The sequence below is a fragment of the Danio aesculapii genome, chromosome 5, assembly GCF_903798145.1.
Source record: "Danio aesculapii chromosome 5, fDanAes4.1, whole genome shotgun sequence".
NCBI lineage: Eukaryota > Metazoa > Chordata > Actinopteri > Cypriniformes > Danionidae > Danio > Danio aesculapii.
This window is the reverse complement of record NC_079439.1, coordinates 70,471,002-70,486,930: the sequence shown is the minus strand read 5'-3', so window position 1 is coordinate 70,486,930 and position 15,929 is coordinate 70,471,002. Positions and strand designations below refer to the sequence as shown.

Sequence of the window (15,929 nt, the reverse complement as noted above, 5' to 3'; positions counted from 1 at the left end):
TGTGGTCATGCTGCAGTGGAAACAGAATGAATATTGTGTCTGACTCCATCATGAGGACTGCATCCATACATCTCTGCAATGACTCAAATAACTGTTTAATAAAGTCATCTGGAATGGCAAAGTAAGCGTTCTTGCAGGACTCCCAGAGTTCATCAAGATTCTTTGGATTCATCTTCAATGTCTCCTCCTCCATCTTACCCCAGACATGCTTAATAATGTTCATGTCAGGTGACTGGGCTGGCCAATCCTGGAGCACCTTGACCTTTTTTGCATTCAGGAACTTTGATGTGGAGGCTGAAGTATGAGAAGGAGCGCTATCCTGCTGGAGAATTTGCCCTCTCCTGTGGTTTGTAATGTAATGGGCAGCACAAATGTCTTGATACCTCAGGCTGTTGATGTTGATCATCCACACGCCCCATACTGAATGTAACAGCAAACCATGATCTTTGCTTCACCAAGCTTGACTGATTTCTCTGAGAATCTTGGGTCCATGCGGGATCCAGTAGGTCTTCTGCAGTATTTGTGATAATTGGAATGCAGCTCAACAGATGATTCATCAGAAAAATCCACCTTCATCCAAATGATCAACTAGAAGTCAAGTTATAATTTGTTGCTCTCACAACTTGGATTGACGATAAGACTTCAGTCAGGTAGTGTATGCATGCATGTGTGTATTTATAGATACAATAACAAATATGCACAGCGCACACACATACATACACATATATTTGAAGTTTGGCCAGAGGAAAAATGGTCGTGCCCAACTGAGCCTGGTTTCTCTCAAGGTTTTTTCCTTCACTTGTGTCAATTGGTGAAGTTTGTTCCTCCACTGTCGCCACTGGCTTGCTCGGTTTGGGACTTGTGGAGCTGCGCATCAATGGATTTGCTCTTCAGTGTTTGGACTTTCAGCAGTGAAAATTAAACCACACTGAACTGAACTAAACTCAACTTCAACACTGAAAACTGGACTGACTCAGTTTCAGTTTACTAGAACTTCTATGTTAATCTGCTTTGACACAATCTACATTGTAAAAGCGCTAGAAAAATAAACGTGATTAAAAAATGAAATTGAATATTATGTCAAAGCTAAGTTTTATTTTGGATGCAATTAATCGTGATTAATTTTGGCCTAAATAATAAATTGACAAATCAATAATCAATCACATATGTGCTGTATACTTTGATGGATAAAGGACGAGTCAACAAATCTAAGTGACATTTAGCTGACTATGATTTGGAAATCAGCGTCAGAATAAAAACAAGAGGACAGAACAAAAAAATTGAATTACATCACTGAGTTACATCAATTTGTCTTTTCTTTTCTTGAAATAAACTATTTTGATGGCGACACTTTGGCACTACAGCAAGAAGGTCGCAGGTTCGAGTCACGACTGGGTCAGTTGGCATATCTGAGTGGAGTTTGCATGTTCTCCCCATGTTGGCATGGGTTTCCTCCGGTTGCTCCAGTTTCCCCCACAGTCCAAACACATGCGCTATAGGGGAATTGAATAAACTAAATTGGCTGAGTGTATGAGTGTGAATGAGAGTGTATGGGTGTTTTCCAGTACTGGGTTGCAGTTGGAAGGGCATTCGCTGTGTAAAACATATGCTGGATAACTTGGCGGTTCTTTCCGCTGTGGCGACCCCTGATGAATAAAGGGACTAAGATGAAGGAAAATGAATGATTGAATGCATAAACTATTTTTTCCAGAAAGATCCAATAATATTAAAATTCACATCTCATAAGGCGCTTACATTTTAAAGCAATTATGTGTCAGCAGGAGATACAAACCTTGCAGACAATGAAACTGCAGTAAAAAATATCAAATGTTAATTTTAACGCACAGTTGAAGACAAAAATATCAGCCCTCCTGTAAAAATGTTATTATTTTTCAACTATTTCCCAAGTGCTTTTTAATGGTAATTTTTAATAAGTAGAAATAAATTAAGCTGTAAGCTAAAGTAATGTAAGCTATTGGAAAGATGACTGTAATTTAAAATTCAATGTAATAATGTGTGTATTGTTATGAGTTTAACTAGTTTTTTTTTTTGTAATTATATACACACACACACACACACACACACATATACATTGGTGAACTTTCTTTTCTTGTCAATTTCTTTTATTTTTGTATACAGTATAACTTATTTTAAAATTTCTTTCTGTTTCATAAATGTTGGCATAGGAAAGCATGTCCTGAAATATTCATTCATTTATTCATTTTCCTTTGGCATAGTCCCTTTATACATCAGGGGTCTCCACAACGGAATGAACTGTTAACTACTCCAGCAGCCAGTACTTGGAAACACCCATACACACTCATTCACACACACAATCATACATTACTAATAATTTAGTTTATTCAATTCACCTATAGCGCATGTGTTTGGACTGTGGGGGAAACCGGAGCACCAGGAGTAAACCAACACCAACACGGGGAGAACATGCAAACTCCACACCGAAATGCCAACTGACCTAGCCGAGGCTCAAACTAGCGAATTTTTCGCTGTGAGGCGACAGTGCTAACCACTGAGCCACTGTGTCGCCGATAATAAAAAATTAGTTAACAAATATAATACAGAAAAATATCTTAAAAACATCTCAACGTGTTGTAAAATCATCTCTCCGTTAAACATAACCTGGTTAATATTTGAAAAATAATTCATATTTCACATGAGCGCTAATAATTTTGTCTTGAAATCTTCCAATCTTCCATTCATGCATTCATTTTATTTTTGGCTTAGTCCCTTTATTAATCTGGGGTCGCCACAGTGGAATGAACCGCCAACTTATCCAGCATATGTTTCACGCAGCGGATACCCTTCCAGCTGCAACCCATCACTGGGAAACATCCACACACACTCATTCACCAATCTTACATATCTTAAGATATTTATATTCATTCACTTGAATTTATTTAACATGATCAATCCCAAAAAAAAGAGTTTTAGGTTTAAGCAGCTGATAATAATTCATAATTTTGCTATTACTTTGTTCATATTCAAAAGAAATCTACAATTCATCTACATGTGTATAATAAACAAAATCAATAATCGCTTCATTAATATTGGTAATGTTTTCGTGCAGCGATCAACAATCCAGAAAGTTTCCAATATCCTAATCTAAACATTGATTGATTATTGATTTGTCAACTGATCCATCATCAAGTTGCATGAATGGCTCCCCGCACTGTAAGGATATCTGTAAATGAACAGTTTCTGTAGCTTGTGGGTTTTCTGTTTATTTACGGTTGTGAATTGCATTATGGGATGTCCTTCTCGGCTCTGTCGACTTTTGATGTTTAAAATTTAACTCTACAGTTTAACATAGTGACTTTTATTGACGTTTTAGTCGATTGAAATAATATAAAGTATCAGAAATAATAATATATAGGGAAATGTGTGTAAAACAACATATAATGTACTGGCAGCATATTAGAAGGATTTAGCATCACAAAACCCAGACAATATATCATTTTAAACTATTAAAAATGATAATAAAAGTTGCTTTTTTCAAACTTTTTAAGGATAAAAGTTGTTAAAAGAGAGATCAAGTTAGGCTTGGGTGGTAATACGGTAATATGGTATACCGCGGGATCTAACGCAAGGGTGTCAGTTTCAATATCGTTATACCGTCAAAAAAACCAATTCACTTATATAGGAGACACGTGTTAAATATTAAATATTATTGATTTAATGCCTAAAAATGAGTGTGCGTGATTGTCATCACGGGACAGTGTGGAGGAGAGAGAGAGAGAGAGGTGAGGTAAGATGGCGAGTCGCGCGCAAAGTGACCTGGTCTCGAAAAAGAACACAACCTCTGGCAGTTTTTCGGGTTTCGACCGAACGAGAAGGGAGACATGGTAAATACGAACTAGAGGTCTGTATTCCCGCTGCTGTACCGCGGGAGTCGCGGGACCTGACCAGATTTCTTGTGGTGCGGATATAAATTTCTGAATAAAGCAATGGAGCAGTCGGTAACTGGTGTAATTTGAACAGGAGTGGGCGCACGGCCTAACAATATCGCTCCTGAGCTCCCGAGCTTGTTTGGTGCTGTCTGTGTGTGTGTGTGTGTGTGTGTGTGTGTGTGTGAATGAGAGAAAGAGAGTGTGATGCTGTGCGTCATTGGCTTGGTGCTGTCTATGGGCGTACTCACACTATGCTATTCGAACCGTGCTCAGGCCCATTTCCCGGATTGTTTGAGAAGTGTGAGTGCTCTGAATCGGGCTCAGGCATGGTTAACTTGGCCGGCCCTGGCCTGGTTGGAAGAGGTGTACCAGAACGTGGTTCACATGGGCACGGTACGCTTATGTATGAGTGCAAAATGCACCTGAGCCCAAAACTGAAGACGAGAGGTGACTTTTACGGGACTTGATATGGATTTATTAATCATTCTTACTGTTCAATGAACGCAAACTGTTGTAGATTATTAAAGACGCAAACCCCTCACTGCACGACAGCTGCACCTTCAGAAAACCTCCTAATTCCTGCAGCACAAGGACTTCATGATTGTTTATGAGCGTCAAAAGTGGCTGATCTGCTCAGTGAAATATTAGACTGCGTGTCACTTCATAACAAACGACTAAAACAACGATATAACTAAAGAAATCTCCACTGTGCTGAGCGAGAGCGCTTACTGAACAGCGCATCATCGATGACGTAAGCGTGCCCAGGCCCGAATGTAATGTGAGGGCGGCCCGTCGGGGGAGACGGGAGGGGGGAAAAGTGTGCTTTGGCCCAGTTCAAGGCACCTGTACATAGTGTGAGTACGTCCTATGTGTGTGTGTATGTGTGTTAATGAGAGAGAGCGTAGTGCTGTGTGTCTATGCGTGTGTGTGTTTATACAGACAGCTTGTCATAAGCTGTCTGGACTCTGTATCATCTAGCTGGGTGGTTTTTGGTTTTGGTATATATGATAAAAATGTGTGTGCATGATTGTTATCACAGGACAGTGTGGAGGAGAGAAAGAGGTGAGGTAAGATGGCAAATCGCGAAAAAGAACACAACCTCTGCAGTTTGGCAGTATTTCGGGTTTCGACCGAACGAGAAGGGAGGCATGATAAATACGAACTAGAGGTCTGTATTTCCGCTGCTGTACCGCGGGAGCCGTGGGATCTGACCAGATTTCTTGTGGTGTGGGAATACATTTCCTAATAAAGCGCGGGAGCGGTCTGTAAATCTGGTGTAATTTAAATGGGAGTCGGCACACGGTCTAACAATATCGCTCCCGAGCGAGCGAGCGAGCACGCGCGCATCCGCATAGATGCTGTTTATTTGTGTGTGTGTGTGTGTGTGTGTGTGTGTGCGTGTGTGTGTGTGTGCGTGTGTGTGTGTGTGTGTGTGTGTGTGTGTGTGTGTGTGTGAATGAGAGAGAGCGTGATGCTGTGTGCCGCTTGTTTGGTGCTGTCTATGTGTGTGTGTATGTGTGTGAATCAGAAAGAGAGCGTGATGCTGTGCGTCGTTGGCTTACTCACACTATGCTATTCGAACTGTGCCCAGGCCCATTTCCAGGATCGTTTGAGAAGTGTGAGTACTCTGAATTGGGCTCAGGCATGGTTCACTTGGCCGGCACTGGCCCGGTTGGAAGAGGTGTACCAGAACGTGGTTCACAACGCGCCTGAGCCCAAAACTGAAGACGAGAGGTGACTTTTACGGGACTTGATACGGATTTATTAATCATTCTTACTGTTCAATGAACGCAAACTGTTGTAGATGATTAAAGACGCAAACCTCTCACTGCACGACAGCTGCACCTTCAGCAAACCTCCTAATTCCGGCAGTACGAGGACTTCGTGATTGTTATGAGCGTCAAAAGTGGCTAATCTGTTCGGCGAATTATTTGACTGCGTGTCACTTCATATCAAACGACTAAAACGATATAACTAAAGAAATCTCCACTGTGCTGAGCGAGAGCGCTTACTGAACAGTGCATCATCGATGACGTAAGTGTGCCTAGGCTCGAATGTAATGTGAGGGCGGCCCGTCAGGGGAGACGGGAGGGGGGACAAGTATGCTTTGGCCCGATTCAAGGCACCTGTACATAGTGTGAGTATGTCCTAAGTGTGTGTATGTGTGTGAATGAGAGAGAGCGTAGTGCTGTGTGTCTATGCGCGTGTGTGTTTATACAGACAGCTTGTCATAAGCTGTCTGGACTCTGTATCATCTAGCTGGGTGGTTTTTAGTTTTGGTCTTCTGTTCGTGAACACATCATATCTCCTAATCTAATTTAGTCCTGCGCAGATCTCTAATACGAACAAGACAATTTGCAAATTGTGCAACAAGCAGGTGACCGCGAACCTAAGGTCGCATATACACTATATGCAGACACACTCTCCCAATTCAAAACTAGATTAAAGACCTATCTGTTCAGTAAAGCATACACTTAGTGCACCACTTAGGGGGCTTCCACACAGGTTCTGCATCTTGTTGATATACACTGTGAACATCAGCTACGCTAATTATTTTCTTTATTCTCCTTTTCCACCTGGGGATACTCTTCCAGAGTCCCTCAGACTATGCAGAGTCACTGATTCGATCCAAGACCAACGACGAGATGATCCCAAGGTTTCCATATCCTGGACCAGGTCGTAACCTGAGCAGCTACTGTGGTGGTCATGGAAGAGTGGAGAACATGAGACTGATTCCTGTGACGCTCCAGAGACAGACGAGTCTTCGCTGAGGCCAGCTTCCAGCCTCCGCCACTGAGACTGCAGCTCTGCACAAGACGTTTGGCCAGCGGAGAAATTAAAGTGAGCGATAAAACACTGTAGCACACCCTCGTGTTGTCTGTAATAGTGTTGTCCCGGTACTGAAGTTTTAAAACCATCTATTTCCCGCTGAGTTAACATTGAAGCGCCGCTGAGCGCAGATAACTCGACTGATCTTCACGGCTGCTTCGCGTTCCAGTCTCCTTGTATCTGTGTTTGCACTCAGTTTACTGCCCTTCACCCAGTGCAAACACAGATACACGGAGACGCGAGCGCGAAGCAGCCATGAAGATCAGTCGAGTCATCAAGCAGATCGCTCGGCTCGTCTGTGTTTGTACTCGGTAAACAGCGGAGGGTGAACTGATGACCTTCTCGGCCAATCACAAGCTATTCTGTTGATCACGTGAACACAATGGCAAATCAGCGCTGTTTTAAGAAAGCCATCAACAGTGCCTTAAATGTTAGCGGGAAATTGATGGTTTTTCTTTTAATTCAGTATCGTGACAAGTCTAATATAGTGAAAGAATAAGTTCATTAACTCGCGTTTGATAAATGGCATCTAAAACGTGTGTTTGGGAAAGAAAACGTTAGCTAACTAGTGCCATTTCCCTTAACTTAGCTGAAAATGAGCTCTGATATCCCTTTTTATTTTCACCATTCATTCAAAACGGACCTTCGGGTCACTCGGAAGGCGGTGAAATGATAAATTTGTGTCACTTTCTCTTCGCTGATAAGATATACAGCAAGCTACACAACGTTCCAATGTAACTCCCAACGATACTTCCGGGTTTCTTCCCACCGCAGCCTCGATTTCGCTTTTAAAAATGGCGGCCGCGTGAAATCAGTCTATAGAGCTGCGCATCGTTGGATTTGCTCTTCAATATTTGGACTCTCAGTAGTGATTATTAAACCACACTGAACTGAGCTCAACTGAACTGAACTTAAACACTACAAACTGAACTACACTGTTCCTATTTACTGTGACCTTTTATGTGAAGCTGCTTTGACACAATCTACATTGTATAAGCGCTATACAAATAAAGGTGAATTGAATTGAATTGAATTGAATATACGGTATTCAGTTTCTGAATGGTTAAGGCACAAGCCAACAGTTTGGTGACGCTGTCTGAGCCTTACATCATATTTTTTTTATTGCGCACTGTAATACCGTATACTGAGGTAAAACAGGGAGGAGGTTTGACGGTCTCAAAATTTGGATACCACCCAAGCCTAATCAATGTATCATAATGCAATTCAAAAGCATAAACAAATGGGGGAAAATAAAAACACGAGTCCCAAAATAGAGAAAACTGCTAATTTACGGATATTTTACAGAGCGTATAGCATGAAAAAAGACGTTTAGCTTGTGCAAAATGATCTGTTGTAAAGCCAAAGAATGAAATCTCATCTGCACATGCTAGACTGTGCGAAATGCGCTCTAGCTTTAATCAATTTACATCCTACAGTGAATGACTTGTCAAGACATTTTGTATTCGCTATGCAACAGACACATGGAAACCAGAGATGTGTTGACAAGACATGGGCAGTTTAAGCATGTTAAGCGAAAAGAAGGTGCATCCAAACCCACACACTCACCAGCCCAGCTCAGGCCTAGCTGTTCAGCTATTAAAGCCATCTTTAACTCCGTCCTTTCCATGGCGCTCAGTGATGCTGCAGAAACCAGACCATCATTGGCTCAAGAGTTCAGCAAATCTGATGCTGCAGCTCACATCTTATTCAAAGCAGGGTCAGGCAAAGGTTGTATGAGATTTGGGGGCTTAACATGCAGGAGATGTCAGTGTGGGAGCCGTCTTACCCATTGCCGGTTCATTCAGAGCGCTGTATCTTTCTCTCAGAGCCAGAGGAGTTAGAGTCCTCCTCCGCTCATCGCTGCCCATAATCTGTCGGATGAAGAGAAACGCTCTGTTAGAAGACAACTGCAGAGTTAAAGTCTGGTTTTCAATGTTCCTAGTTAATGTATCATTATATCAGGATCCGAATTAAAAACCGCAGGCAATTACCAGCTTAAGGAGTTTGCACATCAGTTGCTATCTGCTTTCTTATGTTCATAAACAATACAGGACCCTTTCTTAGCTTCTGGTTAGATCGCTCTGCTCTGATTGGTCAGATAGCTCTACTCTGCTCTGATTGGTCAGATTGCTCTACTGTGCTATGATTGGTCAGACGGTTCTACTCTTCCTTAATTGGTCAGATTGCTCTATTCTGCTATGATTGGACAGATTGCTCAACTCTGTGCTGATTGGTCAGATTGCTCTACTCTGCTGTGATTGGTTAGATGGTTCTATTTTGCTCTGATTGGTCAAACTGCTCTACTTTGCTCTGTTTGGTTAGATTGTTTTACTCTAATTGGTCAGATGGTTCTACTCTGCCCTGATTGATCAGATTGCTCTACTTTGCTCTGATTAGTCAGATTGCTCTAATCTGCTCAGATTGGTCAGATGGTTTTACTCTGCTCTGATTGGTCAGATTGCTTTACTCTGCTCTGATTGGTCAGATGGTTCTACTCTGCTCTGATTAGTCAGATTGCTCTACTTTGCTCTGATTAGTTAGATTGCTCTACTCTGCCCTGATTGGTCAGATTGCTCTACTCTGATTGGGCAGATGGTTCTACACTGCTCTAATTAGTCAGATTGCTCTACTCTGCTCTGATTGGTCAGATGATTCTACTCTGCTCTGATTGGTCAGATGGTTCTACTCTAATTAGTCAGGTGGCTTTTACTGCACTTTGATTGGTCAGAATGCTCTACTCTCCTCTGATTGGTCAGATGAATCAACTCTGCTCTAATTATTCAGATTTTCTACTCTGCTCTGATTGGTCAGATTGCTCTGCTTTGATTGATCAGATTGCTCTACTCTGTTCTGATTGGTCAGATTGCTCTCTTCTGCTCTGATTGATCAGATTGCTCTACTCTGCTCTGATTGATCAGATTGCTCTACTCTGCTCTGACTGGTCAGATTGCTCTGCTCTGATTGATCAGATTGCTCTACTCTGCTCTGATTGATCAGATTGCGCTACTCTGCTCTGATTGGTCAGATTGCTCTGCTCTGATCGATCAGATTGCTTTACTCTGCTCTGATTGATCAGATTGCTCTACTCTGCTCTGATTGGTCAGATTGCTCTACTCTGCTCTGATTGGTCAGATTGCTTTCCTCTCCACTGATTGGTCAGGTGGCTTTTACAGCATTTCATTCTGATTGGTCAGATTGCTCTTCTCTGCTCTCATTGGTCAGGTTGCTCTACTTTGCTCTGATGGGTCAGATGCTCAGCATGCTTAGATTTTTTGAAATTTCTCTCAGACATTTTACATTTACAAACAGCTAACTTGCAAATTAGACAGACAGGAAATGCGATCATCAACAGCTGTCGTTAGTACCTTAATGCAAGGCGGCATGGTCACGTTGAGGTTGCACAGCACATGTTGACTGTCTTCATATTTGGTTGATTTGCGCAAGAAAGACAAAAAGCCAGAGGGGTCTTTACTGCTGTCCCTCACCTGAGAAAGAGATGGATACACCACAGACGTGATTATGATACAAGAATTTAATATTAAGAAAATAAAATAGACTAAATGGCAGATGTCGTATTCCACACAAATACTGCATGGAGCTTAACAGCCATTGTGGACACGTATTTCATTTAGAAAACAGAACTAGACATTGTGCAAATTAGTTAGTTTTGAGTTTTATTGACTATATTATCAGCTTGAACCAGTCTGGTGATTCTCCTCTGACCTCATTGGATTTTTTGCAAACTGAGATGGCTGTGCATGATCCTAGAAGATCAGCAGTTTCTGAAATCCTCAGACCAGCCCGTCTGGAATAAACAGCTTAGAGCCAACCTCACACTGTGCAATTTTGGTCAAAATTAGTGGAAATCCTAAAAGATTTCCATAGTCCTTGAATGGCCTAAAAGTTAGTCTTGAGTTTTTGAGCATTAAAATACTGTAGTGCATGCGATTTACTTTACCTTGACGGACACAGGCAGTCTGTTGTCTCTGAAGGCCTGGAAGCTGAAACAGCGAGGCTGCTGGGCTGCTTTTCTTATGGGAACCAAGTTTCCTGAACACTCCAAATACAGCGGCATTCCCTCCATCACCTACAGAACACACACACACACACATGCATATGGGGAAATTTAGGCTTACAGTGGGTGCATCTAATTTTTACAGTTTACAGTAAAAGTCAATATAAAACATTATGCATAATGAAATTATATATATATATATGGCCATATATGAACATATATATATAATTATAGCTAATATATTCGAACATATACAGTCTGTACATATTTGTAATTAAAATGGTTGAACAGGTATTTTTGCAATATTTTGAAATATATGTTGCATATACTTTATATGTGAAATCCGAACATGAACTTGTATGTCATATGTCATTTGCATATAATGCCATATACATGTATAAGATTTTTATATGAAATTTCGTTACACATTTAATTCTGTTGTCTATGGTGGCTAAGAGAGTTCAAACACGCTGCAGAATGAAGAAATGCATGCAAATAGAAAAACAGTAAAACTCAGAAAACATCTTCATCAGTTTGTCAACACACACAAACACATACACACACACACATGTAAATACAGAAATGTGCTACAAAGCACTGTGGCAGCATTGGAGTCATTAAAGGTTCCTGGGCACCACCATCTCTCAGGAACTGAAGTGGGACACTCACATTGACTCCATTGTCAAAAAAGCTCAACATAGGCTGTACTTCCTTCATCAGCTGAGGAAGTTTAACCTCCCAAAGGAGCTGCTGAAACAGTTCTACACCTCCATCATTGAATCAGTCATCTGCATGTCAATAACTGTCTGGTTTAGCTCAGCTACTAAATACGATCTCCAAAGACTACGTTGAATAGTTCAGACTGCAGAGTGAATCACTGGTACATCCCTTCCTACTCCCCAAGAACTGTACTTATCCAGAGCGAGCAGAAGGGCTGCCAAAATCACTCTGGACCCCTCACACCCAGCACACTGCCTCTTTGAACTTTTAGCTTCTGGGCGACGCTACAGAGCACTGCGCACCAGAACAGCCCGACACAGAAACAGTTTCTTCCCTCAGGCAATCCATCTCATGAACCCTTGATGATAATAATTGTGGAGCCAACATCACTACTTGCTATACACTTTTATACACATATACACTTATTTAACAACACACTTTACATGCCAATTTGCACATAACAGCTGCACATTTAACGTTGTATATAGTAATATAGCTGTACATACACTTGTCATTTTGTATATTTGCATTCACTACTTCCTTCTTTTTTTTAAATATATTTATTATATGTTTTTTGTCCTGTCTTTGTTCTCCTGTTGCACTGTAGAAGCTCTGTCACCAAAACAAATTCCTCGTATGTGTGAACATACCTGGCAATAAAGCTCTTTCTGATTCTGATTCTGATTCAAATAGGGAAAACCACCACGGAAATGTGTCGGGGACCCCAAAAAGTGACAGACCTGGCTGCTTCCTGTTTAGAGTAGGCCCGGCTGTTTCTAAAAATCGCATACTTCCATTCTATATAGTATGCTAAAAACAGTGTGTGAGGAGCATGTCCACATTTTTAGAATTTGAAAAACAGTACGCGATAAGCAGTGCTTAATGTGTGAATTGCGAGGTCCCGGAACAGATCGGGGTAATGGATCCGGCATGTTACCCGAGGATGTAGAGGGTAAAGTCTAGATCGGATACGCGGCCGGCTGGAAGTGCGATATGCACATTAATATAGCAGCATTTTTTTATGGCACTGTATAGAAATAATTAATATTTTTACATTATTGTTACGGTTGAGTTTAGGGTTGGGGTGGGGGTAGGTGTTAAAAAATAAAATTTATTGGGTAATTTAATAGATAACATAAATAATACTCGGTACAACTACTGTTTTTACATTACTTTGACGCAGTGGCATAGCGCAAAATGCGTGTCACGCGGGGCCCCCCCGCGGTGCGTTCCCTGCAGGCCTGTCCGCTACGCCACTTCTGTGACAGTTGGGTTTAGGATTGGGGTTGGGGTATGCATTAATAAAATACAATAAATCAGAAATTTCATAAATAATATCATTAATTTTCGTTAACTTCCGGCTGCATCCATACCTGATCTAGCAACAACCGATGTAGAGGTGTCGCGGACGAAAGTGAAGAGGGTTGGGGAGTCGCTGGAGAAAGTGAAAGTGAACAGCTGACGAGGGAGGAGGGCGGTTGAGGAGGGGGGGTACCGGATAAGATACCGGATCAGATTTCAGAGGTGCCGGATCCAGATCCAGCGTGTTCCGGCACAAATTAAGCTCTGGCAAGGAGTACCCGGATGACCTAGAACTTTCGGCGAGATTCTGAAGTGTCTACGCTATCCCATGATGCAACGCAAGGGAATTCATGAATAGGAGGGAAGCGACGCAACTGATGCTGGTAGGTCACATTATCATGATGAAAAATGATGCATGTAGTACATCTACATTCATACTACTCACATCCATACTGTATAGAACATACTTTTTTAATGGTTGAGTAGTACATTATTCAAATGCAGTACCTACTGAGTAGGCGACTTCGGACGCAGCCCATGTTTTTTTGCCTGTGTTTTCTTAACTTGCAGCAGGTTTAAGCTGTCTCAGCCACCATAATAATGTCAAATATTTCAAGATATGCAAAGTGAGAATAAAAATGTAGGTGTGGATTTTATTCATGTCGGCTTTTTGTTCCAGAGCAGAGAATGAAGTTTGAGTTTAATTATACTTCACTTTACTCGTTTGGGGAAACATCTACATATGAGTATTGGTTAAATGCTTTCCCTGACTGCTTTTTCTCTTGGTTTCTTTTTCTTTAAAAACTCTTATTGTAAATTTGTTTTTTTTTTCAGTTCAGAAGACACGATGAGGCGACACAGTGGCTCAGTGGTTAGCACTGTCGCCTCACAGCAAGAAGGTCGCTGGTTCAAGCCCCGGCTGGGTCAGTTGGCATTTCTGTATGGAGTTTGCATGTTCTCCCCATGTTGGCATGGGTTTGGTCCGGTTTCCCTAACAGTCTAAACACATGCGCTATAGGTGAATTGAATAAACTAAATTGGTCATAGTGTATGAGTGTGAATGTGAGAGTGTATGGGTGTTTCCCGGTACTGGGCTGCAGCTGGAAGGGCATCCGCTGTGTAAAACATGTGCTGAATATGTTGGCGGTTCATTCCTCTGTGGCAACCCCTAATGAATAAAGGGACTAAGCCAAAGGAAAATGAATGAATGAAGACGGATTTTAATGGATGTCAATGGAGGAGATGCTGAATAAACTGCTGTCGTAGGAAAATGGCTAATCGTTTTTAGGAAATTAGCAATGTATCAGTTATTCATCAACAAGTACAACATTAGTTTTGGACTGATTTATTTTTAGAGATTAAACTAGAAAGAAATGCAGTGTTATTAGAGAGGTGTATCGACATGTTGAGTTCAGTCTCTATAAACAACTTTCACTGAAAGTTAATGGACATCAGGGCTGTAATGTGATTGGTTATGAAAGGCACATGTGATCAAGTCGGCCATTACGATTTTCCAGATGGTAGAGCCATCCGTCTCCCATCTTCATGTGTTTAATTCATGTTTATTTTAATTGATTTCTGTATTCATCCTGATTTGTTTATAAATTACTGATCATTTGGTTTTAGTGTCTGTATTTATATTCTTCTCTTTTCTCAGTGATTTGCTTTTTTTGGTTGCGTTCTTGTTGGATTATTCCGTTTTGGTTTTAGATTTACACTTCAAATACTCATTACTTTAAAAAGCTATTACTCTGTTATCTCATTTATTAAATTATTCTTTGTTGGTGTAAATGTGTTTTTGTTGATTCAGAAAAATGTTTGACCAGTTAATTAAGTAAATGTCACTGTTGTTTTCTTTTTTTTTCTGAAAGTGGCATTGACTATAAAGTGGTTTTACAGTACTGTGACGCTTGGGTTTAGGGTTGGGGTGGGGGTAGGCGTTAAAAAATACAATTTATTGGGTTATTTAATAGATAGCATAAATAATATTCAGTACAACCACTGTTTTTACATTACTGTGATGGTTGTTGGGTTTAGGGTTGGGGTGGGGGGTAGGTGTTGATAAAATACAATAAATGGGAAATTTAATAAATAATATAAATTATTCTCATTAACTTCCAGCCGCAACCATATCCGATCTAGCAACAACCGCCGGTAGGTCACATGATCATGACAAAATGGTGGATGTAGTATGTCTGAGTCCAATTCATACTACTCGGTTGAGTAGTACATTATTCAAATGCAGTACCTACAGAGTAGGCAACTTCGGACGTAGCCCATGTTTTTCTATTTGTTTTCTTAACTTGCAGCAGGTTTTAATGGTAGGGTGTTTATATACACATACAACTATTCCAGCATGTGTTTTACGCAGCGAATTCCCTTCCAGATGCAACCCAGTACTGGAAAACACCCATACACATTCATTCTCACACACACGCACTCATACACTACGGCCAATTTAGTTTATTCAATTCACCTATAGTGCATGTGTTTGGACTGTGAGGGAAACCGGAGCACCCAGAGGAAACCAACACGGAGAGAACATGCAAACTCCACATAGAATTACCAGCTGACCCAGCCGGGGCTCAAACCAGCGACCTTCTTGCTGTGAGGTGACAGTGCTAAGCACTGAGCCACCGTGCATAGATATTCTGAGTAGTGTGCACTTGTAAATCAGGTATAGTAAGACCTAAAGTGTATATTACGATAACACAATAAGGTCAGTTTTAAGGTCAAGAAAAAATATTATCAGACATACTGTGAAAATTTCCTTGCTCTGGTAAACATCATTTGGGAAATAAGAAAATAAAATTCAAAGAGGGACTAATAATTCTGACTTCAACTGTATGTGTGTGTGTGTGTGTGGGACTCATCGTTTCAGAAAGGCTTGAATAAACTCCACCACATATACATCAAATAAGCTTACTTGGTATTTTTGACTAATGAGCTGCATTTCAGCTTCATCCATGTCTATCTCTGGCCCCGTTTACACTACCAGTTAAATGTGACCCAATTCTGACTTTTTGCTCATATGAGACACAGATCGGATCTGTTCTATGACCGAGTAAACATAAAAAAAAACATATGCATTCGGATATTCAGAGATCGGTTTTAGGCCTCCATATTTGGAAATAAATCAGATAGAAATCGCATAT

At 41.0% G+C, this 15,929-nt stretch overlaps 1 protein-coding gene across 1 annotated transcript in view; it reads right to left on the bottom strand.

The window, feature by feature from the left end:
- Positions 1-15,929, bottom strand: part of ank1a (ankyrin 1, erythrocytic a) — a 316,581-nt gene that overhangs the window by 61,347 nt on the left and 239,305 nt on the right. Inside the window, exons 33-36 of the mRNA XM_056457171.1 lie at positions 10,696-10,824; positions 10,103-10,222; positions 8,524-8,608; positions 8,304-8,378 (exon numbers count right to left, since the gene is read on the bottom strand). Coding sequence (XP_056313146.1) covers positions 8,304-8,378; positions 8,524-8,608; positions 10,103-10,222; positions 10,696-10,824 — 409 coding nt within the window. The remainder of the gene's footprint in view (positions 1-8,303; positions 8,379-8,523; positions 8,609-10,102; positions 10,223-10,695; positions 10,825-15,929) is intronic.